The 10138-nt window shown below is 60.7% G+C and overlaps 1 protein-coding gene across 5 annotated transcripts; it reads right to left on the bottom strand.

The window, feature by feature from the left end:
- Window positions 1-357: 357 nt before the first annotated feature.
- On the bottom strand, window positions 358-9902 carry HTRA2 (HtrA serine peptidase 2). 5 transcript variants are annotated; one of them, XM_080589896.1, is made up of 9 exons: window positions 9556-9902; window positions 6835-7039; window positions 6574-6768; window positions 6295-6327; window positions 5755-5863; window positions 5052-5087; window positions 4888-4957; window positions 1051-1146; window positions 358-731 (listed from the first exon to the last, which is right to left on the bottom strand). In XM_080589896.1, the coding sequence occupies exons 1-9, from the start codon at window positions 9885-9887 to the stop codon at window positions 566-568; spliced, it is 1242 nt and encodes a 413-aa protein (XP_080446022.1). In that variant the 5' UTR covers window positions 9888-9902; the 3' UTR covers window positions 358-565. The 5 variants fall into 5 exon arrangements, with proteins under 5 accessions (XP_080446022.1, XP_080446024.1, XP_080446023.1 ...); XM_080589898.1 differs by lacking the exon at window positions 5052-5087; XM_080589897.1 differs by lacking the exon at window positions 6295-6327.
- Window positions 9903-10138: the final 236 nt, after the last annotated feature.

The following is a 10138-nucleotide window of genomic DNA, read 5'->3' as shown; positions in this document are numbered from 1 at the left end:
GCAGCCCCGTCAGCGAGCTCTGCCCCGGCCCATCTCAGCCTGCACGCGAGGGATGTGGTGACAGCCATCCGCTGCAAAGCCCTACCCTGCAACAGCTCCAGGGCCACTCTCACCAGCAGAGAAGGTGGCCTCAGGAGCCGCGGCCTGATGCGAACCCGTGCGTTATGGAGTCCGACCACAGCCCATGCAGGTGCTGAGGGGGTGTTAGGACACTTCTCCCCCAGCACGGGGGAGGTTGCTGGTCCGCCCACCACTGCGGACTGACAGGAGGGACAGCGTCCCACACGGCCCACCACTCCCAGGCTATATGCAGGACACCCCGCGCCACGGGAAGGAGGCCATGCAGCACCGAGCGGCTCCCTAGAAAAGTGCTTTATTTGAGCAGGGAGGGGAGGGGTTGCACACACGAGTCCATCCCAGTGCCGTGCCCCCTGCCTGGCCCCTCAGTCCATCGCAAGCTCTCAGACTCTCCCCAGCAGGCACACAGATGTGTCTCAGTCCTGTGTCCTCGGCTCTCGGCCAGCACCGCCAGCCAGCGCCCACGGCAGTTTGCGCTGCAGCACGGCTACTCCGTGACCTCGGGGATGACGCTCACCAGCAAAGTGTCATAACCACGGCGCACCAGCAAGGCCAGGCTCTGCTGTGTCCGCACTGCCTCGTAGACATCCTCTGCGCGGCGCGTTGCCTGCCCGTTGATCTCCAGCACAACATCGCCTGCCTTCATCCCTGCCCTGGAGGGAGAAGGAAGTCAGGAGCACACAGCAGGCGAAGCAGACGCTTGTCTGTGGCTCCATCCTCCGGGAAGGAAGGAGAGCCAGGCACTGCAGGAAGCTGGGGCTGTTGTGCCAGGCATTCCTCCAGCTCCACAGTTAGCTTGGCAAAAGGGATGTTAAGCCCAGGCAAGAGCCACCAGTCAGCTTCTGCTGCAGACTGAGTGGTCTGCATGGCCCAACCCCTGCTGCTCTGCAGCGAAACACTCGGAGCTACATACATCCCACCCTATGTACCTGCTCTCCTAAGCCAACCCCCAAGGCACAGGTCAGCACTTACTGATGGGCTGGGGAGCCGATGATCACTTTGTGGATCAGCACTCCATAGGAAACATCGGGAAAGCTGGGGTCACGTAGCTTCAGCTCAGCTAGGATGCTGTAGAGTGAAAATCAGCATCGTCGTAAGGAGCTGGGAAGCAGAGCAGGGTTCCTGCCCAGCTACGGCTGGAAGAACGCGGTGCAGAACCTCTCCTTCTGTGCTGCTGCAGAAGTGACCAGCTGCAAACCCTGGGGGCACCCAAACACCACCATATTTCTGTCAAAAGCTAGAGAGAATGTAAGTCCTGGACACTCCAGGGAGAGCTGGAAACTACCAAGAGCTGCTGCCAGCTGGCTCCCAGCGTCTGGTGATCCACCCCCCATGCCTGAGCAGCCCCACGTCAGACGGCTTTTCCTGGTATCAGATCTGCACCTCCCTTACCGCAGTTTCACTTCTCTCTCCTGCAGACAGGTCACAGGAGAAAAGCTATGCCCCCTCCTTTTGCCAGATGTGTCAAGCAGAGGTATGTCTACATCTCTTCTCTGGAGTCTAGACTAAACAATACCAGTTCCTCCAGATCAGGTTTTCTAACCCTAGTTCTAAATTCTGCACCTCTCTGGATGCTACCTGCTCCCGAAAGCAGCGGACACGGCACTCCAGCTGGATCTCACAACTGTGCATCGTGTGAACTGCCCTCTTCTCTCAAATACTGCATCGGCTCTGATCCACTGTAACCCCAGAAAATCCTGCACGCAGCTCCTTGCTCCCCACCAGGGACCCGTTTCACCAGCTACGACTCCCCACTTTACGCTGGTTCTTGCCGAACCACTGTTGCACAGTGCTTTCTCACCGATCATTGTCAGTTGCGATCCCTTCTTGATTTCGCAGTATCACAGCACGGGTGAGGTTAGAAGGGTGCTCCAGAGGCCACCCGGTCCAACACCCTGCTCAAGCAGGGGCAGCCAGAATGGGCTGCTCAGGACTGCGTCCAGTCCGGTGTTGGATGTCTCCCAGAAGGGAAACTCCACACACCCCTAGTCAGCCTGCACCAGGGTTTGAACACCGTCAACGGTTAAAAAAAAGTGATTTATTACGTTCAGCTGGAATCTGACGTGTTTCAGTTTGTGCCCCTCGTCCTGTCAGCGGGATGGCCGATGTGATGTGAGCTGCGTATTTACCACGACCAGTCTGCTTCACCTCAGTCACTAACACAGAACCACGCGTGCCCTTAGGCAGGTCTCTCCACAAACATAACAAACCCATGGTTTTGGGCCTTCATGCCAAGAGCGGCCGTACCAGGCTGCGGTGGGGTGTCAGCCCCAGGCAGCAGGCGAGCCCCCACCCGGGCGCTCAGTCACTCCCCCCGGGGGGGGACGGAATCAGAAGGGCAAAAGCGAGAAAACTTGTGAGTTGAGATCAAGACAAGTTAGTAAGCGAAGAAAGAAGGAAGCAAACAAAAACACAAGGGATGCAGAGGTATCACCGCCTCCCACCTGCAGACTGGCGCCCAGCCAGCCCCTGCGCAGCTCCCCCAGTTTTACTGCTGGGCACAGCGCCGTGTGGCCTGCACCGTCCCTTCGGCCAGCTGGGGCCAGGTGGCCCCGCCGTGTCCCCTCCCAGCGGGAAGCAGTGTGAGGAACAGAGGCGGCCCTGGTACTGTGTGTGCACTGCCCATAGCTGAAGCACTGGTGTTACCAACACTGCTTTGGTCACAAATCCAAAACACAGCCTCATACAAGATTCTGTGAAGAAAATCACCTCCTGCCAGCCAGCCCCGGTACGCAGCGCGGTCAGATCAAGGGCCTGCCTGCACCGCCCCCCATCTCCCGCACCGCCTGCTGCAGATGAGGTGGCTCCCTCCCCAGGTGCCTGTGGCCCCCAGCTGCCTGCTCTGGAAGCTCCTGAGCTGTAATGCTGCATCTGAGCATTTGACAGCCAGTAAGACTTCGCTTCTGTAAGGGTTGCTCTTTTAAATCCTACAACATCAGCAAGTTCTACTACACGCAGCACGAAGAACCAACCCATGTTTTAACATCTCTCTAGTAACGTCCTCCAGCAGCTCCTGTTTCACGCAGAACCTGTTCCCAACAGTCAGCAGCTATTTCCTTTGCTGTTTCCAAAGGCCTTTGCTCAGCCCTCACTTACTCCCTGCTGTAAGGCAGAACAGCAGGAGCTCAGGCCCTCACCAGCTCTATACTAGACATTATTTGAGAAGACACTTCCCTAGCTGTATTTTTCTCTCCTCTCTAAAGAACCACGTGAATCTCAGCAGTGACTTTTCATGGGAAAAAACAGGGTGCCCATACGGGCTCTGCCCTGATCAGAGCCCCACCTTCGGCTGGCAGTATGAACCCTTACCGCAGTCCGTTCCACATGGTGTCCCCTTCCGCAGCAAGCTGCCCCACCTGCTCCTCGGGCACCAGCTGCAGCTCTAGTGCTGAGCACCAGCACCATCTGCTGGGCACGCCAGTGGTGCTGACAATGTTCCCTGCCCACCCTGCTGCCCCAAAATTCAAGAGGCGCTGCGCATCTCCTCCTCTGCTTGTGTGCCAACGCAAGCCACCCAAGGAACCAAGACCGCTCGTGGCGTCCAGTCCACAATCCCAACCAACCACAGAGGAGCCACCAGAGCTGTAGCAAGGGCAGAAGCACAGCCCTCAAACGCGTTTCTGCCAAGCACGTGGCAAGCACCAACCCCACTAACACGCTGAGCCCCAGGAGTCTCTTGAAAGGTGGCTACAACAACCAAGAAGGCAAAGCAGGCACTCTGCCTTTGAAAAGGAAAATCGCTCAGAGATGAGAGTGAAGATCCAGCGCTCTCCTGACAGCTGCATCCAGGAGGCCACAGGCAGGCGACCAGACAGAGCTGCAGCAGTTCCCTCCCAGGGCCTGCAGCAATGCTCCGTGCAGGGCCGCCCAGTGCTCAGCAAGGTGCAGCTGCCGCTGCCTGCAGAGCGTCTGCCCCAGGGTGCTTGGTTTGGCTCGTATGATTTGGGGACCAGCAGAAGCAAGGGCAGCAGGTGACCCTCGCATCAGACCCGCGCAGGTTGTCTGTCTGCAGTCCTCTTTGCTGACCAGAGCATTTCTTGAGATGCATCTCAAGATGGAAAGGAAACACAGCGCCCTTCCCAAGCCACAGGCGCGAGGGTGAAGAGTCTCAGACTTGCAAGTCATCTTCCCACTTGCCAGTGCCATACCGGTTAGGACCGTGATTTCTGTCCAGAGGCAGCACCCAGCTTCGTCCTGACACCTCAGACCCTCACTGCGCCCTCCAGGAGGCAGCCATGCTGTGTGTGCCAGCACAGCCTGCTCTCCTACCCTCCCCTCCTCCCCCAAACACTCAACTCTACTGCAGGCAAACTTGCCGTTTCTTATTCTGGAAGTCCCCTATCCTAGAACTGCTCCTGCACCACTGCAATCCACCTGCCAGATCGCTCCTCGCACAGAGCACAACCTGCCCAACGTTTTCATCGCAACTGTCAGTTGGCACGAGTTGGCACAATGAACACCTACTAATTACACGTTTCTGGTGGCCGCTCATTCAGGCAAGGGCGTTGCAAGGGCACTCTGCAGAACTCCTCCTAATGACAATTAAGACACCGATGTGGTAGACTTAGGGACTTTTTATCTGCTTGCACACGCTGTCACAAGCACAGAAATTTGCAGGCTTCTAATTTACCCGACACACAACTTACAGTCTAAACACAACACCAGCAAAGAGATTTTAGAATTTAAATGCTCGAGCTGCAAAGACAATCCTCCCAAAAACTGGCACTGCCAGTTAGTTTGGAAGATCCCCTCACAGTCACCATACCCCAACAAGACCGGCCTGTCGGCCCCTGATCTCAGAACACATACCTGGGCGTAAGAGTCAGCATCATCACTCCGATGTAACGGCGCTTTGTCTCCGCGTTACCGAACCAAGAGCCTGCCGATGGAAGGGACATCAAATGGCAGGGCTGCAAACAGACACACTCAAAGCAGCACCGGGCCGAGCCAGGCGAATCACAAAGCACACACACCTCCAGGCAGACATCGCACAGAGCGGTTCTGATCCCCTACCAACAGAAAACGTCAGTTCCATTTAGCAGCTTTACAGGCACTGCACACTTTGCTTTCTTGGTTTGAGTTCTCACTGTTTTGCCTGAGAGCACCCCTCCACAACATTAACACAAGAACCAGGTAACAAGAATCTGCATTAAACAAATCATCAAAAACACTAAGGAACGAAACCAGGCGCTGTTCTACAGGACTAAATTAACCACTTGTCATTTATGATACAGTTGACTTCTGTACTTGCGTTTCCATTATTTACCTTGGCAGTACCCACAGGGCTAAGTGGCCTCCAGGTTCCGGGTCACCCTTCCCCTTTTTGAGTATCAAGAAACGGTGCACTCACCTACTCCTTGGGGACTTAACTGCAAGCTACTTGGGACACTCTGAAAGTCTTTACCTGCAGCAGAAGCAGGCCAGCATCCTCCTTGGGGCCAGTTACTTTCATGCTCTGTGGCCACAGAAGTGGCATACAGCTCTCCCCTGGTGAAAGTGCTCACTGCTTCATGCCAGGCGGAATAATCTTACCCCCACACGACACTTCCTCCTGCTGTGTGCGCCCTTTTCTCTGAAGAACTGCCGAGAGTCCAGCTAGGCCAGTGCTTCCCGCTTCCACCCTCCTCCTTCTGCCCTCCTTCCCCCAACGCCTGAACAGGGAGGCACCCCACTCACTTCTGCGCTGTTCCTCCTTCTGCAGGAACTTCCGCAGCCGGTCTGAGGGGATGGCAAAGGAGATGCCTGACGTCACCTTCATAGTGTTCACTCCAATCACTTCGCCATCCTGCAGAGAAAAGGGCACGATGTTCTCCAGCCCTCACTTTTATGGAGAGGAGGGGAAGCAGCACGCAAACCTGGAGCCCTGCCTGTGCCCCGATCCGTCCCCAGCCTGCCTGCGGCTGGGCAGGGACGGGCCCCACAGGCCGCAGCCACACAACCCTCCCCATGCCCTGAGAACATCGGCCGTGCTGGCCTCACCACGGCGGGGTTTGGCTCTGCCATGCAAGTTCCATCGGTGTGGGCTCCCCAGAGCAGCTGCTGAACGGGACCAAGCAGGGCTCCCACCCTAGGCTCATTCCCTGCTCCCTCCTCAGGGAGCCTGGAGCATGCACAATCCCTCCTTCCCGACAGCTGTGCGCACCCGCGCAGCGCTCGCACCGAGAGCGCCCAGCCCCAGGAGGCAGAGCCCACCAGTGCGCATGTGGGAGAACTTACCAAGTTGACGAGGGGACCCCCGGAGTTCCCAAACTGCAGCAGGAGAGAGAGCAGTGAACAGGCCATGAAAGAGACACCCTCAAACAGCCCAACCCTCAGCAAGGAGGCAGAGCCCAGGGAACAGGGGTCGGGCCAAGAAACAGCCAGGTCACCAGCCAGAAACCCCCTTCTCCCAGCCCTCCATGCCCAGCTTCCTCGGACCTCACGGCACCCAGAGCCCTTCCCAGGGAGGGCAGTGGGAAGGGGTGCCAGCCGCCGCGCCCCCCCCAGCTCCCTTACGTCGATAGCAGCATCGGTCTGGATGTACTCCATGTCAGAGGTGGCCAGGCCCAGCTCCCGGCTGCCGCGCTGCGCGGAGCTGACGATGCCGGAGGTGATGGTGTTCTGCAGGGCGAAGGGGCTGCCCATGGCCACCACGAACTCTCCCTGGCGCACCTCGGAGGAGCGGCCGAGGGGCAGGGTGGGCAGCGGGCGCTGGAAGAGAGGAAGAGGGTGAGCGGAGAGTTGCCCAGGGAGCACCTCTGCAGCAATAACACGCACCTTGGGCTTGATCTTGATGGTAGCGATGTCTGCCACCTGGTCCACATCCTGCACCACCGCGTCATACTGCTCCCCGCTGGCCAGCTTCACCCGCACGCGCCGCCGGTTCGCCACCACGTGCGCATTGGTCACAATGAGCCCATCCGGAGACACCAGGAAGCCCGAGCCATTGGAGATGGGCACGTCGCGGCCCGAAAACGGGTGCCTGCAAGGCGGGCAGAGGTCACGGGGGTGGCGGGGACCCGGAGGGGACCTGGGGCAGCAGGCGGAGTCCAGGCAGGCTGGGCGGCCCAGGCTGGTAGGCCTGCAGAGCAGCAGGGGACGGCGAGGAGGTGCCTGGGCAGCAGCACGACGCGGGGGCTCCTTCGCGTCCTCCTGACAGGCACCCATCTCAGGAGTTTGCACAGATGCGCACGCAGTGGGGGAACAAGCAGGAGGAGCCACGACTGCACACACGATAGCAAAGGCGTAACCCCACGAGACCCACAGAGACGCAGCGGGAAGCACACCTGACCGGAGAGCTGCACGGGACAGTGCAGGTTTTGGAGGAAAAACAGGCACGGACTTCGGGAAGGAAGTAACCTGAACACAGAGCTTTGCCTCGGAGCAGGTAAGAACCAGCTAGGAGGGGATGGGTACATCCTCTTCAGATTCACAATCACACGCCTTGGTACTCGGGGGGGACATGCACAACCCTCAGTCTGCTGCAGAGACAACAGCAAAGTACGGGCTTGGTGTAGGGCGAGGGACCCAGGAGCAGGAGACCCAGAAAGGTCTGAAGAGTTCAGTGCTTTTTTTGCCTTGTTTCTCGGGAATCCCAAATTCCTGTGCCAGGAGGCAGTATCTGTGGGAATGCAGCGTGACACAAAAGCTCAGGTGGGGACCACTGAAGCCAACTAGACGTGGACAAGCCCGTGGGACCAGACAGGGTGCGGCGGGCTGACCATAGAGTCATTGAGGTTGGAAAAGACCTCCAAGATCACCCCTCTACCACCATCCCCCTTAAATTGTGAGGAACAAAGCTGTGTTTTTGCAGCAGGAATGACCCCTCAGTGTCCCTCAGCACCACGTCCAACCTTTCCTTAAACACCCCAGGGACGGTGATGCTACCATGTCCCTGGGCAACCCATTCCAACGCCTGACCGCTCTTTCTGAGAAGAAATGTCTCCTCATTTCCAACCTGAACCTCCCCTGGCACAACTCGAGGCCATTCTCTCTTGTCCTATTGCTAGTTATCCGCGAGAAGAGGCCGACCCCCAGCTCCCCACAGCTGTAGCTGTAGAGTGCAAAGAGGCCTCCCCTGAGCCTCCTCTTCTCCAGACTAAACAACACCAGTTCCCTCAGCTGCTCCTCACAGGACTTGTGTTCCAGACCCTTCACCGGACACACTGCTTGGCCTTGATGTCTTTCTTGTAGTGGGGGGCCTGGAACTGAACACAGTACTCGAGGTGCGGTCTCACCAGAACTGAGTACAGGGGGACGATCACCTCCCTGCTCCTGCTGGCTACTCTATTTCTAATACAGGCCAGAATGCCATTGGCCTTCTTGGCCACCTGGGCACACAGCCAGCTCATGTTCAGCCAAGCATTGATCAACCTTCCCAGATCCTTTTCCTCCGCGCAGCTTTCCAGCCACTCTGCCCCCAGCCTGTAGCGCTGCATGGGGTTATTGTGGCCAAAGTGCAGGACCCGGCACTTGGCCTTGTTGAACCTCATCCCCTTGGCCTCTGCCCATCGACCCATCCTGTCCAGGTCCCTCTGCGGGGCCTCCCTACCCTCCGGCAGATCGACGCTTCCCCCCAGCTTGGTGTCCCTGCAAGTCTGCTGTCGGTGCTCTCCAAAAAGTCCCAGTGTCCAAGGAAGGCTCCCAATGGCTGGGAAGAGAGAAACGTCACAACAGCCTTCAAGAATACCACGACCAAAGCGCAGGCCAGCCAACTTCACCCTGTCCTTGGGAAGGCTGTAGGGCGAGCGCTCCTGGAACCACCTCCAGGCACGTGATAGGCAAGAAGGGGGCTGAGCGCAGCAGAGCAGACTTGAAGTCAAACCACATGTGGCCAGCCTGACCGGCTTCCGTGACAAGTGGCCGTGCGGATGAGGGGACAGCAGTGGACACCGACTGCCTTAACGTTAAGGAGGCCGTCAGCGAGGTACCTGCACAGGGGGCGTTTGGGCTGACGACCGGTTATTACGGACGGCAAAGCGGCTGGACCGCCAAGTCCAAGGCCCAGCCGGCGGCGGGGTGCTAACACCGCCCCTCGGGGCCCGACAGAGGGGCTGACGCCGGGTATCGCCCCTGCTCGCGGACGGCGGGCCGGCGGCACGCTGCACCCCGCAGCCAGGGGGCGGTCAGCGGGCCGAGGGGCAGAGCGGCCGCCGGAGGGGCCTCGCGAGGCAGGAACCGCCGAGAGCCCGGCGCCGGCCGGGGCACAGCCCTGCGCAGCGGGGCCGTGCTGAGACGCGCTGGGGGCCGGGCCCCGCGGGAGCCGCGGCAGCCCCCAGAGCGCCAGAGCCGCCGGGTCACGGCCTCCCGGGGGGAAGGGAAGGGACCCCCGAGCCGCCCCAGCCCCGCCGCTGGCCCGGCGCCGCCGGGCTCCGCTCCCGGACGCCGCTCAGAGCCCTCCCGGCGCCGCGCCCGAGCCGCCCCCGCCCCGGTGCCCCGCGGCCGCCCCGGTGCCCCGCGGCCCCCCCACGCCCGGCCCGCCCCGGTGGGGACCGGTACCTGCCCACGATCTCCACGTAGACCAGGGCCGGCGCCGTCTTCTCCACCACGTCGGCGATGAAGTTGAAGGCGGCCCGGGGCGAGGCGGGCGGGGCGGGCACGGCGGCGCGCAGCGCGGGGGGGCGGCCCTCGGCCTGCCGGGCCCACAGCACCACCAGCGCCGCCGCCCCGGCGCCCAGCGCCGCCGCCAGCGCCTGGCGCCCGCCGGGGGGAGGTGGCGGCGGCGGCGGGGGGGGCGGCGGCGGGGTCCCGGCGGCCCCGCACAGCGCCCGGCCCCAGCGCGCCGCGCCCGCCCACGGCCCGGCCCGCGCCCACCGCGCCAGCGCCGCCATGCTGCCAGCCGCGGGGCGCGCTGGGAGCTGTAGTTCTCGGCCCGGCAGGCCTGCCGGGAGGGGGTAGTCCCGCCGCGGGGCGCGCTGGGAGCTGTAGTTCTCGGCCCGGCAGGCCTGCCGGGAGGGGGTAGTCCCGCCGCGGGGCGCGCTGGGAGCTGTAGTTCTCGGCCCGGCAGGCCTGCCGGTAGGTGCCGTGCCACCGCGGGGTACACCGGGAGCTGTAGTTCTCAGTCCGGCAGGCCTGCCGGGAG

The sequence above is a fragment of the Anser brachyrhynchus genome, assembly GCF_964034855.1.
Source record: "Anser brachyrhynchus genome assembly, chromosome: 4".
Lineage (NCBI taxonomy): Eukaryota > Metazoa > Chordata > Aves > Anseriformes > Anatidae > Anser > Anser brachyrhynchus.
Note: the sequence above shows the minus strand (reverse complement) of the source record. Positions and strands in the feature narration are given on the sequence as shown.

Coding starts and splice junctions, on each gene's coding strand:
- HTRA2 (XM_080589895.1), bottom strand. CDS start 9,887: ATGGCGGCGCTGGCGCGGTGGGCGCGGGCCGGGCCGTGGGCGGGCGCG. Junction 7,040..9,555: donor TACGTGGAGATCGTGGGCAG/GTACCGGTCCCC, acceptor CCCGCCTTGCAG/GCACCCGTTTTCGGGCCGCG. Junction 6,328..6,573: donor AGACCGATGCTGCTATCGAC/GTAAGGGAGCTG, acceptor CTCCTGCTGCAG/TTTGGGAACTCCGGGGGTCC.